Source organism: Mustelus asterias, chromosome 16 (genome assembly GCF_964213995.1).
Source record: "Mustelus asterias chromosome 16, sMusAst1.hap1.1, whole genome shotgun sequence".
Taxonomy (NCBI): Eukaryota; Metazoa; Chordata; class Chondrichthyes; order Carcharhiniformes; family Triakidae; genus Mustelus; species Mustelus asterias.
In genome coordinates, this window is record NC_135816.1 from 51,876,003 (window position 1) to 51,892,211 (window position 16,209).

The 16,209-nt window shown below is 43.5% G+C and overlaps 1 protein-coding gene across 2 annotated transcripts in view; it reads right to left on the bottom strand.

The window, feature by feature from the left end:
- Positions 1 to 16,209, bottom strand: part of stk10 (serine/threonine kinase 10) — a 113,975-nt gene that overhangs the window by 54,572 nt on the left and 43,194 nt on the right. For both annotated transcript variants that reach the window (XM_078231118.1, XM_078231117.1), the window contains exons 3-4: positions 9,762 to 9,810; positions 7,127 to 7,276 (exon numbers count right to left, since the gene is read on the bottom strand). In XM_078231118.1, the coding sequence (XP_078087244.1) occupies positions 7,127 to 7,276; positions 9,762 to 9,810 (199 nt within the window). The remainder of the gene's footprint in view (positions 1 to 7,126; positions 7,277 to 9,761; positions 9,811 to 16,209) is intronic.

A 16,209-nucleotide genomic window follows, 5' to 3' on the forward strand; every position in this document is an offset into this window, starting at 1 on the left:
CTGATCACGTGCACTGCAAAAGCTCAGCTGCAGAGTTCATGTCAGGGGCACAGAGCTTGGGCGGTGCCGTTTTACACTTCTTGTGCTTGCAAAAAAAACCCCACATTATCAACTCAAACAGAAACAATAAAATTCTATTAATAAAGTTCAAAACTAGCAAATCTATCAAATTACAAAGCATCCGCAGTACCTCAAACTCTCATTTTAATCTTTTGCTGAGGATCAGACTTAAATAATGCCTTACTATAAAATCCAAAGTTACAAGTTAATAAAAATTGACCTAAAATTATTCCCCTGCATGCATTTTAAATAATTTAAACAAAATTCAACTGTATTTGCTGACTAACCATAGTAAATTGCTATTTGCACACTCAAAACTATTTCAGCCAAGTTCAACTCCATCTGTATCAAAGATCCACATGTACTTCCAGCACAGATCACTGGATAGTGATCAGGACATGATACCCAGGAGTTTTTCTTCCTTAACGTAGCATGCCCACTCTCTTGTAATGCTTCTTAAAACCTTTGTTCCAATTCTGTGAATCATGTTCAAAACGTTGTAAATTAAATGAAATCAGAAGCTCATCCTATACAAAGTGATCTTGTGTCATATTTCCCAATTCTGGAAGTTTCCCAATAAGAAAATTACTGAGATAGAAACATCACAGAATTGCTATGACGCAGAAGGAGGCTGTTCAGCCCATCGTGTCTGCACCAGCTCTCAAATCAGCATTATGAAATCATAGAACTCTACAGTGCAGAAGGAGGCCATTCGGCCCATTGAGTCTGCACCGACCACAATCCCACCCTGGCATGACCAGTCAACCTAACCCGCACATCTTTGGATGGTAGGAGGAAACCGGAGCACCCAGAGGAAACCCACGCAGAATGTGCAAACTCCGTACAGACAGTGACCCAAGCCAGGGATCGAACCCAGGTCCCTGGCGCTGTGAGGCAGCAGTGCAAACCACTGTGCCACAGGTCCATTTTCCCTGCCTTTGCCCTGTATTCTTGCACATTAATCATCTAATGTGCTCTGAATGCCTGAATTGAACCTGGCTCCATCACACTTCTAGGCAGTGCATTCCAGACTCTAACCACTTGTGTGAAAAAGTATTTTCGCGCATCACTTTTTTTTGCAAATTACTTTAAATCTGTATGCAAATATGGGAAGAAGTTTAACAACACCAGGTTAAAGTCCAACAGGTTTATTTGGTAGCAAAAGCCACAAGCTTTCGGAGCCTTAAGCTCCTTTGTTTGCGGTGTCTATGGTAGTCATGATGTGGATGCCGGCAAACGAAGGAGCTCAAGGCTCCGAAAGCTTGTGGCTTTTGCTACCAAATAAACCTGTTGGACTTTAACCTGGTGTTGTTAAACTTCTTACTGTGTTTACCCCAGTCCAACGCTGGCATCTCCACATCATGACTGCAAATATAGGATTGAATTCTTACTTTGACAATTGTTTAGTGAGTAGTCAAGTGAGTAGTCAGAATTGGGAAACAGCCCCCTGACAATTTAGGCTCTAACAAGTGTTGACTGGCATAAGATAGGATTTCCATTCCTCGGTTGGGAGAGCTGTTGTAGAGCTGTTGTGCCCTGTTTGAGAACAGAGACCACTCCATCTGACGAAGGAGCATTGCTCCGAAAGCTTATGGTATTTGCTACCAAATAAACCTGTTGGACTTGAACCTGGTGTTGTGAGACTTCTTACTGTGCAAATATAGGAACAGACCATTCAGCCCCTCAATCAGATCACAGCTGATTGGCACCTCAATTCATTTACCTGGCTTTGCTCAGTTATCCCTAGAATGCCTTCCATAACAAAAATAAACTGCTCTCAGTCTTTGAAATTTTATTTGATCCAGCATTATAGCCTTTTTGAGGAAGAAGATTCCAGATTTCCTCCAGCCTGTTTGATTTTTAAAAATTGCTTCCGAGTCACGATGAATTGTTACCTGTGCATTTACCACGGCTAATCCATCTAACCTGCGCATCTTTGGACTGTAGGAGGAAACCGGAGCACCCAGAAGAAACCCATGCAGACATGGGGAGAACATGCAAACGCCACAGAGTCACCCAAGGCTAGAATCAAACCTTGGTCCCTAGCCCTGTGAGGCAACAGTGCTAACCACTGTGCCACCATGCCGCCTCTGTGACATGAATGCGAGTAGGTTCCAAATGTAGAGATTAAGGTCACGACACCACTATGCAAAGGGTGAAGGAACCACCTGCTGCACAGGTGTAATGATGATACAGTCTCAGCATCATCACAGCATGTTCTGCAATCATGTAAAACTTCACTGGGCACTCTCTATTCATTCTGACATGTCTCAGCCAAGAAGTGCCCCAGTTTTAACTAGAAATCTGCTCTGGTGTTTAGTAGGCATTCCTCACACAAATAAGATGCGCAAGACAAGGCAGCCCCTTAACCAATGTTCTTGCCACTCGGTGCACCAGCAAAGTAAGAATTCAATAGGAGAAAAAGCATTCAATAATTTTCTAAGCTATAATACTTCAGCCCGAGACCCACCAGGTCAGTGGAGAACACCCCCGTCAACTCCAAGACCAGCCCCCTGACAATTTAGGCTCTAACGAGTGTTGACTGGCATAAGATAGGATTTCCATTCCTCGGTTGGGAGAGCTGCTGTAGATTGGCTGGCAGCTCTACAACAACAGCGCTGTAGTGGCTGGAGGTTGTAGGCTGCAGGACTTTAAGGGGAGCATACCCCCACTCTGAAGGGGGCTTCTGATGGAGGCCCCTTTCCCGCCTGAGATTGAACTTTCTTCATTTCCAAGTTCTAAAACAGGCCACTGAAGGGCCTCAATTAGGTCAAGTGGGCTTTTCCGTCTGATGCCCTGCCCACTGCGGCATAAATTCACTGCGAGGTCAGGACAGGCAGGAACCCAGAGGGAATCACGTCCATGCAATTTTATATTCCCCCTCCTCGTATAATTGGAGTGGCACGGCGGCACCGTGGTTAGCACAATGCCAGGAGACTTGGGTTCGATTTCTGGCTTGGGTCACTGTGCGGAGTCTGCACGTTCTCCTTGTGCCTGCATGGGTTCCCTCCGGCTGCTCCAGTTTCCTCCCACAGTCTGATAGACATGCTGGTTAGATGCACTGGCCATGCTAAAATTCTCCCGATGCCAGAGTGTGGCGACTAGGGGATTTTCACAGTAACTTCATTGCAGTGTTAATGTAAGGCCACTTGTGACACTAATAAATAAACTTTACTTACGCAAGTGGCTGTCATTTGAGGGCCCCCCTGTTAAACACTGATAAAAATAAAAGATTTGCATTCAAAAGGAACTTTTCACAACATTGGAATGTCCCAAAATACACAGCCACTTATGAAGTTCTGTTACTGTTGTAATGTGGGAAATACATCAGCCTGTTTGTACGCAGAGACAACTCACACAAACTACAAACTGATAAAGATCCAATTATCTATTTTACTCAAGTATAATTAATAGTCAGGCTACAGATGAGAGCTCCCCTGCTCTTATAGAAACTGCTGGTCATATAGGGCTGGAAACATTAACTCGGTTTCCCTCTCCTCAGATGCTGCCAGACCTGCTGATTATTTTCCAGCACTTTGTTTTTATTTCGGATCTCAAGCACCTGCAGTATTTTATGTTTACTTCCATATTCTTGTCGGAAATAGTGCCACAAAATCTTTTACATCAACAAAGAAGAAAGATGGAGCCTCAGTCGCATATCGCATTAGAAAAACAACACTTTTGATAGTTGGCCATAGAACCGGACAAAGGTCTTCCCCAGCCTCTGAGTTGTTCAGGTGGAAGGCTGACTGACTTGGCAGAGTTGGTCAATCTCCATTTTCTGAAGTAGACTTCAAGAGAACATGAGTATTTTCAGCGAGTGCTTTCTCGGTGTCCTGAGTTTTTCTTTAAGGAGTGGAAAGGGAAGCTTAAGTAATCAGCATGTGTAAAGAGCAGTGACTTTGTGGGAGGGATGTCACTGGTATATGTGCTAAAGAAAGCCAGTAAGAAGCCTAAGCCCTGCGGCAGCCCATTATTGGTTAGCTGATTTGATCTTCAGTGTGCACACACAGAAATGTCCATTGCTGATCATGCAGTCGTAAAAAGGTTTTTCACACAGCAGGTTGTCTTGTAAAATTTCAGCAACATGCCTGTGACGTAGACACAGATTCCGTCAACAAAATTTGTTCCTGCCTTCTGACCTTTCTGCAAAATGGTCTTGATATTCAAGGACCTGCTCTGGCATCGCTGCCTCCGGGGTGGGCCGCTGAGCCAGGACCTTGCACAATACTGAGGGCAGCATGATGGAGTCGTGGTTGTATGGGTTGAGTGGTTTCCCTGACTCAATGGCTAACACCTACAACTCAACAGCAAAATACCTTGGCCTCACACTTGACAATTCATTCACCTACCAACAACACCTCCAAAACACTGGAGCAGAAGTCGAGAGGAGTGTGAATCATATAGAAACGGAGGTACCAGCTGGGGCAACAGAGCCAACACGCACATGCTTCACTTGCCCTGATCTACTCAGCAGCAAAATACTGCTCAACCTGGCTCAGAAGCCACCCCACTATCGTGGTAGATATCCACCTTTGGGAAGCTGTATGAAACACTGAGACTAACAGCTCAAGTGGCCTTCTGTGCCAGCACATATTGTGCCCCTTGATGTCTAAAAGGAAAATATCCTCCTCCAAGAACATCACCAGCTGAGAACTAACAAAGCGCTCCCATTTACACACGACCTTAAGAAAACAACCCATGCGCTCATCAGAAATCCTGTATCGCCTACAACCTCCAAACCGTCAACAATCCTACCTCTCAATGACGTATTTTTGGTTGACTGCAAATATCATTGGTCACAGCCTGATAACTGACCCAAGCGGTAAATTCCCAGGTTTCCACTTTTCACAGAAAATCTGAACGACCCTCAGGCACTGGAAGACAGGTCAGGGATGGTATGGCCACCTGCTCCTCAAGTGGAGCATGAGGATCAGCTCAAGTTGTTACTGTGACCACCCAAGTCAGACCATTCCGCACATACTGAGCATCTGCCCTGAGATCCATTCCTACTGGTATCACAACTATCTATGCTGCATCAGCCAAAGCCATTGAATGAATTGTTAACCTCAATTTGAATTATAATTGCTTCTCCAGCAATAGGAAAAAAATCTCCTTACACGTGAAGAAACATCTCAGAAATTGGGTACAGAATATCATATTCTAAGCACCCAAAAAAAAAACTAACTTGACATCTTATAAAAGGATCTACTTCTTAGATGTGCAATGGCAGCTCAAATTGCCTCCGCTTGTGTTGCATCATTCAATGATTACGAAACTAAAGATTTTGAAATTTTTTTAAAAAGTGAACCAAGATTTATTTTCCCTTGTTAAGGTCTTGCTCGACCACATGTTTCCCTGTGTAGGAGATCTTTTCAAAGAATTTTAAATCTGTTGTGTGAAGGCACTCAGTTCAGGATCCGTCGAAAAGGAATGGTGCCCTGGTTTGGGAAAGACATTGGCCAGAACGCTACCACCTCGCCCGCCATGGAATCGGAGTGGGCGAGGGTCTGACAACAGGAATCTCCGTTGCCCTCAGGCGGGAATTTCCAGTCTCGCTCGAGCGAGCCCGTAAAATCCTGCCCAGCGCCTCTTCCAACAGTAGTGCAACAAAAACCGTGAAAGCAAACAAACTTCGACTAATCATGTCAGGTAGGTACTTTGAAGAAAAGTTACCCGGGTATTTTGTAGCATTGTTACAGGGCCCTTCTTTAAAGCCTGTCACTACTGAATACACCACCCTCTTGGGTTGCTAATGCAGACTTTAGCTGCTGGTTTTGTTTTTGGTGCTCTGAAAATATGTACGTCTCTTTCACAGTAAGTTCTATCTAAAAGGCCATTCAGAATTTTTTTTAAAAATTATTTCACGGAATGTGGGTGTCACTAGCGATTTATTACCCATCCTTAGTTGCCCTGGAGATGCTGCTGGTGAGCCGCCTACTTCAACCACTGCAGTGCCTGTGGTGTAGGTTACACCCTTGGTGCGGTTAGGAAGGCAGTTCCTGGATTTTGATCCAGCAGCAGTGAAGAAATGGCAATATATTTCCAAGTCAGGATGGTGACTGGCTTGGAGGGAAACTTGCTGGTGGTGGTGTTCCCATGCATCTGCCACCCTTGTCCTTCTAAAAAGGTATGGTCGTGGGTTTGGAAGATGCTGTCTAAGGAACCTTGGTGAGTTGCTGCAGTGCATTTTGTCGATGGTACACACGGCTGCCACTGAGCGTCGGTGGTGGAGGGAGTGGATGTTTGTGGATAGGGTTCCAATCAAGTGGGCTGCTTTGTCCTAAATGGTGTCAAGCTTCTTGAGTATTGTTAGAGCTGCACTCATCCAGGCAAGTGGAGAGTATTCCATCTCACTCCCGATTCTTCCTTGTAGATGGTAGACTGATTTTGGGGAGTCAGGTGAGTTACTTGTGCAGAATTCCCAGCTTCTGATCTGCTCTCGTAGCCACAGTATTTCTACAGCTGCTCTAGGTCAGTTTCTGGTCAACGGTAACACCAAGGAGGTTAACTGTGGGGAATTTAGTGATTGTAATGCAATTAAATGTCGAAGGCAGATGGTTAGATACTTTCATGTTCAAGATGGTCATTGCCTGGTGCGAATGTTAATTACCACATATCAGCCCAATCCTGAATTGAATCTAAGGCTTACTCCATATGGACACAGACTGCTTTAGTATCTGAGGAATCACAAATGGAGCTGAACATTGTACAATCTTCAGCAAACATCCCCACATCTGACCTTATGATGGAGGAAGCCCATTGATGAAGCAGCTGAAGATGGTTGGATCTCAGACACAAAGCACCATGAGGAACTCTTGCAGCCATGTCCTGGAACTGAAATGACTGACCTCCAACATCCAAAACCATTTTTTGCATGAGATATGACCCCAACCAGCAGAGTGTTTCCCACAGACTCTAGTTTTGCTAACTTGATGCCTACGCATTACTGAAAATCGACATGTTTTATTGCACTTGGTTTCAAAAGTTATATCATTTCCTTCCTTTAGGCCTCAAATGAATTAACTTTTCATGGAAAACTATTTGAAACAAGCAAGTGCCTTACCAAGTTTAACATTGCCATCCTGGGAGAGCAGAACATTCCCTGCCTTCAAGTCCCGATGGATGATTTTCTGGCTGTGAAGATAATCGACAGCTTCCAGCATCTGACGTGCAACAACACGGATCTGCGGTTCTGTCAATCCACGATCCAATTCTGCAGGAAAAAAATGTCACACCACAAATATGTTAATTCCAAAGGAGGAATGAGTGCTCGCTAGGTGGGACAGGTTTGGCAAGATGGGCTGGGGAGGGAGGTAGGGGGGAGGGATGGAATTGGGAAATACAGGGATATGGGATTTGGCTCTTTGGGGCAATTCCCTTCAAGTAAACCTTAGATTCAGACCAGGGGACAAGGACAGAGTTGTGGTGGTGTTTAGATTCTATCACAATACACTTCAAAATCCTGCACAATATTAGTATCAGTGGGAATATTTCTCAACTTTAGAAGCATGTGGCTGCTCTGCAGTTTGGATGGAAGTCATGGGGGGACTTGTATAGCAGTGTGTTGAGTTTTGACATTGCGTGGAAGGGATAAAGGAAGGTTCAGCATTGAACAATGACAAAAGTCACAGGCTTCTGAATACAGATGATCATCAATTAACCATGGCCATTTCACCATTTTAGCTTAGCTTCAGATTTTGGGGATCCAAAGGCGAACAAACATTAGTCATTAGCCAACAGCAACAAAATTTAAAAGTGCAGATTCAAAGTCTTGTTAAAAACATTTAAAATTGCACTCATCAGGGCAATATCAATATCAGGGAAAACAACAACTTGATATTGTACAAGATGACAGTGCTGATTGGTTGGCAAGTTGACTGATTGGTACAGGCTTTGCTATGGAGAATGCACCAGTTACTGGTGACTGACAGTTAACTGCCAAGCATTGTTTGAAAATTTTAATTCGGTGGTTTGACTCGGATTGGTCAAAGCAATACCCTCAGGAACGAACGAGAGAGTGAGTATTACTTGTTTTGTGAAGATGAAACAGACAGAATGTGACACCTGTTCTTTCTGCAGCAAAGAGCAGGGCCCTGTGTATTAATATATGTGGCTTTCAGCACATGCAAATGTACCACACTGCAAGCCCAATTTAAATCTTAAATTGGTTGTCAGTGTAATTTTTAGCACACTGAGGATTATTTAGTAAATGTTGCCCAATTGGAGAATCTTTCAGTTTTGCAAGCACTAGGCTGGTTGGGTATAGCCTGTCCCTTTCCCATTGCGAATAGCAGAAGGGACATGCTGTTTGATAGGATCCGCCAGTCTTAAGGACATATGGGCTTCATATTTCGTTATCACATTGGCATTGAAATTCGTATGCCATGTTACCCATCTGTGAGATAAGCAGAATATCCTTTTGGCCTGACGGCAGCATCCAATAGTGGCTTACACCACACGTGTTGCTGCTGCTTTGTAACAGCATGAAACTTCTAGCTTCACCTGTGACTCAGATTTTTGAGATACCTTGCCCTTCGAGATAATGGAATGGTAGACCGGACACTTTTCTGGGCCAAAAGTGATGGTTTTCGGCCCACTCATGAGTTTTCATGATTTACAGCACAAAATAATCTAATCAGGGTAGTCATACAAGTGCAAGATGTCTTTGATGTGCCCTCTTTCAGCCTCAGACTTGTACAGAGAGGAAATGGCTTGGGCTCCATTTACAAGATCACCGATAAGACCAATCTCATTGCATGTGGAATTGCAAGAATCTCAACTGTGAAGCTAGGTTTGTGGATATGAATTTCAGTGGTTAAGCACGCCCAAAAAACAGGTGGAAAAATCTCTCGGTCTCCCGCCCATTGGGCACTTCGATTTTTCTTGGAGAATCCCAGCCACTATGTCTGTTTCAACTTCACAAAATAAGTAATAGCCATTCGCTGATTCATTCCTCAGGGCAATGCCTTTTCCCATCAGAGTCAAACTGCCTGCCTTAAATTTTCAAACAATGCTTGGCAGTTAATTGTCAGTCATGATTGTCCAGTGCACACCCATGGCCACACTACTACCAATCAGAGTCCATGTGTCAACCGACCAGCACTCTCTTCTCGTACAGTATGAAGTTGTTTTCCCAGACCCCTGTATTTTTGCGATTGTCCTGATGAGTGCAAGACGAAAAGCTTTGACAAAAAGTATTTTTTCAGCAGCACTCAATTTCTGTACTACCAAATGATTATTTAAAACCTTCAGCGCTGCTGTGTGACGCACAAGATCCACAGGATGTGAAACCTTTTACATCAAAGACAGTTATCATAGCACCAGCTAGAGTTATAATGACCCTGGATTATGGGAAAGGCTATCGTGAAGCTTTTGATTGAAATGCGTGCAAAACAAAAAAAAAGCTATTTGTCTATTTGGAACTGGTGGCACATTTGGGAGCAGTTCTCAGTACAAAATTACACGATGCAGAGGGGGGAGCAAGTACAGCGTGGGTGAGGTCCAAGGGTTCTTTGCAGGTCCCACTCAGGGTCCTGTTTTTCCACCAGGCCCACAAGGATTTCACAGGGGAAAAAAAAACAACTTTTAAAAAAAGAAATTACATAACTACCAAATTTTGAAAGTAACCAATGTTCCAAATATTGAATGTACAAAAATAACAGCTTGTTATTCTAATCTTAAAACAGAAAAAAACTTACCTAACATTGTCGCATCCACTGCGCCACCAAGACAGAACTCGATCATAATCTTTAAAAGAAGAAAAGAAACAAAGTAAGGTGGCTGAACATTTTGGACCGAAGTGACATTTTGGACGCATATTTTACACTAAGTTATTGCACAAAACCATACACATTACTATTGGTATTTCTCCTACATTAGCACTCAGCCACTTGGTGAAGGCATTATGCAAATTAAAAACTTGGACTTAACCAGCTGATAGTCATGTGCAAGGGAGAGTCATGATGCAAACTCACTCATTTGGTCTCTGCTAGACTCAGTCAGGAAGACTCTCAGGTTCATAATATAACTGTGGTTTTACACATCCCTCTCCAGCCGAGTTAACTGGTACAAGTTAATTTTGTGCCACAGTACAAAGAAGATTCTTTCAATAACAATAGTGCCGGGGAAGGGCAGGAAAGAAGGCTTAGAAAAAAAGATTTAAAGACCACGCAGCATTGACAGATTAAAGAAATTCCTGACCAGGTAAGACGCATAACATATTTAGACAAAGTGGCATGGTAGCACAATGGCTAGCACTGCTGCCTCTCAGTGCCAGGGACTCCGGTTCGATTCCCAGCTTGTGTCACTGTCTTGGTGGAGTCTGTACATTCTCTCCGTGTCTGTGTAGGTTTCCTCAGGGTGCTCTGGCTTCCTCTCCCATAGTCTGAAAGACATGCTGGGTAGGTGTATTGGCCATGCTAAATTCTCCCTCAGTGTACCCAAACAGATAGTGTGGAGTGTGGCGACTAGGCGATTTTCACAGTAACTTCATTAGTGTTAATGTAAGCCTACTTGTGACACTAATAAATAAACAAACAAAAATAAAATAAAAATTAACACACAAGTATTATGGTTGAATAAGCAACCATCACTTGGAGAGTTTTCTTCAGTCCTGGAAATCCAGGACTAAGTCATCAGCAATGAGGCAGGGAGGATCATTGGTATACATGTTGAAGAAAGCAGGTGAGGACTGATCCCTGTGAGCCCATTGCTCATCATGTATGGGCAACTGATTTGAACTCCAAGAGGCACATAAAAGTGTTCTTTGGCATTTATCAGTTGTAGGGTTTTATTACAGCAGGTGATTTCATCAGCATGCCTGTACAGCACACGGTGTCACATACACAGATAAGCCAGCAGTTCCTGTCCTCAGGCATTTCTGGAAACTGGCCCCAAAGTGCAAGGTCAGTGTCAGGACTTGTTCGAAGCAGTTGTGGGCGGCACAGTGAAAAGCACTGCTGTCTCAGAGCCAGGGACTCCGGTTCAATTCCCAGCTTGGGTCAATGTGCAGAGTCTGCACATTCTCCATGGGTCTGCTCCAGTTTCCCCCCCACAGTCCGGAAGTTGTGCTGGTTAGGTGCAATGGCCATGCTAAATTCTCCCTCAGTGTAGCTGAACAAACGCCAGAGCGTAGAGACTAGGGGATTTTCACAGTAACTTTGTTGTACTGTTAATATAAGCCTACTTGTGACACTAGTAAATAAACTTTGTGGACTGAGTGGGGGGGTGGGAGGATGGTTGCTGTTTCCAGGGTGCGACTCAAGTCAGTTTATCTCATACAGAAACTGGTGCTTAGCACTTGGGACAACACAGCAAACACACTATGCACTGCTTCACTCAGCCTGTCTACCCAACAGCGGAGTACTTGTCCAAGGACTACCCGGGGACAACAAAATGGGTTGGTTTTAAAACGCACAGGCAAAATCTTGTATGGCAACACAAATTAGTACCTGTGCTGTTAGACATATCGGGAACTCAGCTGCCAGAGTGCTGCCCTCTCCAACTTCAGAAACTGTATCTAAATTTAACAACGATTACTGGGACTGAAAACTGGAATTGATATGGGTACGGCCAGACCAAAGCCAGCGGGGCACAGTAATAGAGGCATAATTAATGATTTGGCAACAGCTTATGGAGCAGGAGTATTCACAGTCAATACCCTCGATTTAGCTCATTTCGAAACATAGAAACATAAACGATAAGAGCAGTAGGAGGCCATTTGGCCCTTCGAGCCTGCTCCGCCATTCATTACGATCATGGCTGATCATCCAACTCAATAGCCTAATCCTGCTTTCTCCCCATAAACCTTTGATCCCATTCGCCCCAAGTGCTATATCCAGCCACCTCTTGAATACATTCAATGTTTTGGCATCAACTACTTCCTGTGGTAATGAATTCCACAGGCTCACCATTCTTTGGGTGAAGAAATGTCTCCTCACCTCCATCCTAAATGGTCTACCTGAATCCTCAGACTGTAACCTCTGGTTCTGGACTCCCCCCACCATTGGAAATATCCTCCCTGCATCTACCCTGTCTAGTTCCTTCAGGATTTTCTAAGTCTTTATGAGATCCCCCCTCATTCATCTGAACTCGTGAAAACAATCCTAACCTCGCCAACCTCTCCTCATACTTCAGTCCCGCCACCCCTGGAATCAGCCTCGTAAACCTGTGCTCCACTCCCGAGAGCAAGAACATCCTCAGAAAAGGAGACCAAAACTGCACACAATACACCAGGTGTGGCCTCACCAAGGCCCTGTATAATTGCAACAACACATCCCTGCTCTTGTACTCGAAACCTCTCACAATGAAGGCCGACATGCCATTTGCCTTCTTTACTGCCTGTTGCACCTTTACATTTACCTTCAGTGACTGGTGCACAAGGACACCCAGGTCCCGCTGCACACTCCCCCCCCCCCTCTCAGTTTACAGGCATTCAGATAGTAATCTGCCTTCTTGTTTTTGTTTCCAAAGTGAATGACCTCACATTTATCCAAATTATACTGCATCTGCCATTGATTTGCCCACTCACCCAACCTGTCCAGATCATTCTGAAGGAACTCTGCATCCTCATCACAGTTCACCCTCCCACCTAATTTGGTAGCATCTGCAAACTTTGAGATGTTACATTTTGTTCCCTCATCCAAATCATTAATATATATTGTGAATAGCTGGGGTCCCAGCACCGATCCCTGTGGCACCTCACTAGTTACTGCCTGCCAATTTGAAAAGCACTCATTAATTCCTTTCTTTCTTTCCTCTCCGCCAACCAGTTTTCTATCCCTCTCAATACACTTACCCAATCCCATGCATTTTAATCTTGCATGATAATCTCTTGTACGGGACTTTGTCAAATGCTTTCTGAAAGTCCAAATATACCACATCTACTCATCAACTCTACGAGTTGCATCTTCAAAGAATTCCAACAGATTTGTCAAGCATGATTTCCCCTTCATAAATCCAACAGACAATAAACTCAGGACTTTAACTCAATAAATTAAACAGGCTTTGGATAAAAATCAATCAAAACAATTGGCAAGATGCCAAAGGGGAATTAAAGGAGAATCAGGCTAGCCAACACTTGGTAATGGTGCAAGATGGGCATGCCAGGACAATAAATTAAATCATCCAAGGAAAAATAGACGACGACAGCAGAAGCAGAACTGAATCCTGTAAAGTATCTATGGGCAGTGGATGATGCAACAGTTGAGGAAGAGCAGACTAGCCAAGGCCAAGTTCCATCTTGGATAAGAGCCAAGCGAATTGCGCACTCATTCCAAAGGAAAAGACACTCTAATATTTTGAATTGCCAGTTACGGCAATCAACCAAGGTCTGGTTTGACGATGGCTGCAAGGGAACCTCAGGAAAGGCCTTCGGCATGGTACTAGGGACCTCAATCATAACGCTGACCAAAAATGAGTCAAGTCTTTGAGGCTGAAAATACCAACATTATCCAAGAGGGAATGAGGTTAGAATATGATGGCACCCTACCGCACGCTGTTGAAAAAAGGGGGAAGGCTTGTAGGTACTACTCTGGATAAGATGTCAGTAAATCAAACAAATAAGTGTGTGCCTCTATCCTGTGTATTCAAGCGCACATGCCTTCTGTGGTTTTTGGACAAGCACCAATTTAAACTGTACCATAGAAATCCAGAGCCTGGACACTCACCTCACCCGACTAGGGTCCGGGGGGAGGGGAATACTGCATCACAGCTTCCCTAAAACATTATGAATATGAACCTTCACCTCTGACATCCACAACACCACTTTCTGCATTAGGCTCCACAGACCAGCCAGGGTAGGCCAAATTGAACTTATACACATATACAGGAGAAGTGAGATTTTTGTCCATGTCAGTGACAAACTCCGGCTGACTTTAAGAGATTATTTGGAAAAATTTCACACTGGTATTGAACTCCCATCAGAAAAACAACAGGACACAATTGGCAAACGCACACAAAATCTTCACTACTGTGGTCCAACAGACAGAGCAAATACAAAAAGACATTAAAGAAACTGAAGTCACCAATTAGGCGAGATGACTTTTGGAATTGGGGCATAGATGTACAAATCCACCCTTGGGTTCGCCACAATGGGATACTGCCCTCAAGCCAAAGAACGTTCTGCCCATCACACAAATGATTCATGTGGTATATGAATTTCAGTGCCAGTGTGATGCTAGATATGAAGGCCATATGTCCGAAAGGGTGGATTTCATAAAACAGAATCAAAGAATCATATAGTGCAGAAGAGGCCCTTCAGCCCATCGAGTCTGTACCGACACATTAGAAACACCCGAGCTCCCACCTAATCCCATTTACCAACACTTGGCCCATAGCCTTGAAAGTTATGATGCGCCAAGTGCTCATCCAGGTACTTTTAAAGGCTGCAGAAAGCAGCGATGTGGATGTCATAGGTGAAGGTTCTTTATTGATGTTTTAGGGAAGTTGTGATGCAGTATTCTCCCTCCCCTGACTTGCTCCCTTTGTATCTCACCAGAGTTAAAAAGGGTTACTGCAAACTGGTCAAGGTTAATCAGCAGTACAGTTACCCACCTTTCACTTAACAAATAGAAATGGTCAGAAATTCACTTCTAGCCAATCTTCATAATGGTTATGTTCCATGACACCAGTCACAACGACCATTGTATCTTTTCTAGTCCTGCATCTTGCCAATCGTGTGTGACACATGCATCTTTTTTCCAGCGTTACTGGCTACAACTTGATCACATTGCTTTCCTATCAGGTGGTTTGCTTCAACTGTTTTCTAATGAATCACCTTAATTGTATTGAAGCTCATTTTTAAATGTCACATATTGATTGGTGTCCACCTTTGATGAAAACAAGAGCGTAACTGAATCATCACCAAGCACAATGCTGTCACCTACACAATGCTATCTCAGTCATATTTATCATATATATTTTAACAATAGATAAAACAGTTCTGATGTTCTTTACTCCAGCAATTTGTATCACATCAATTTGAAACTCAACTAAAATCTCTCCAATATGAGGAAAATGCTCATTTTAAACCCAGTATTTATGGGCATTGACTTTTCCAACAGGTTCAGTGAGGTGGCTGCCTGTCAGGTACATGCATCCCATACTTTGCGAAGCAGTAAGCAACTATTGATGCCACGGGCAGAGAGAAAATAATGCAGAAAGTTCGAAAGAAAATCAGAAAAAAAATCCAAATACACATCATCTGTAGACAGCATCGACAATTTATGTTTTAGGTGGTTTAATGTACCCAAAACATCAGCTCTTCCCAACCATGATGATTGCCCTGCTAGGCTTCTCGCTTTTTTTCTGTTAATGGGACTACAGAATAGAATATACAATGTCTAGAGGCTCGACTGATGCTTGAAAAAGTAAATGTAAATTCGTTCAAAAACAGGCATTTCCCATGATAAGAGAACTTCCTTTTAACAAAGCCGGTGCCCTCCCCCTTCCCTGCAGCAACAGTCAAGAACACAGTGGTGTGATGATAAAAAGGCCCCATTTCCCTTGTTACTGCTAACAGGACATGCCAAACATCCTGTTTCGTCAGCGTACACCAACTATCATGCTAGTTACTGAAAGTGAAATTAACAGTCCTAAATCATGAACCAAAAAGAAATCACATTTATTGCACGCAAATCATAACTATCATCTGGCCAAAGTAGCAAGTAAATGCAAACCAATCTTTCGTGATCCTTTGCATAATGTCAATTAAAAAAATACAGTGCAAATGATTGGACTTTCGATGGTTGCGTCACAGAAGGCTTGGCAAACTGCCCGCAAAGGTGATTAATTAAACACTCATTCCAGTAAACAAGCTCCTACCTGGTTTACATCTAGCGTTACAGTGTGGCAAGCTCTTACACATCTATAGCTCAAGATCAGAGTGCATATGGAATTTAATGTGGGGCTACTTAGTAAAGCGGGGACAAAAATTATATTTAAGGTTGTAATTAAGCTGTTGGTTATCACCACTTGTCTAGAAATTTTACAGCTTAAAGCACTGGACAATCCAAGCTACAGCCACGAGTGACCCAGTTCTTTCCTCACTTGTGCCCAAACACATCTCAGTCTCCAACCACAACCCAATTTGGGAGGTTGCTAAAGTAAGATTTCATTTTCTTTGTTTGGAAGCAAAAATATTTGAAA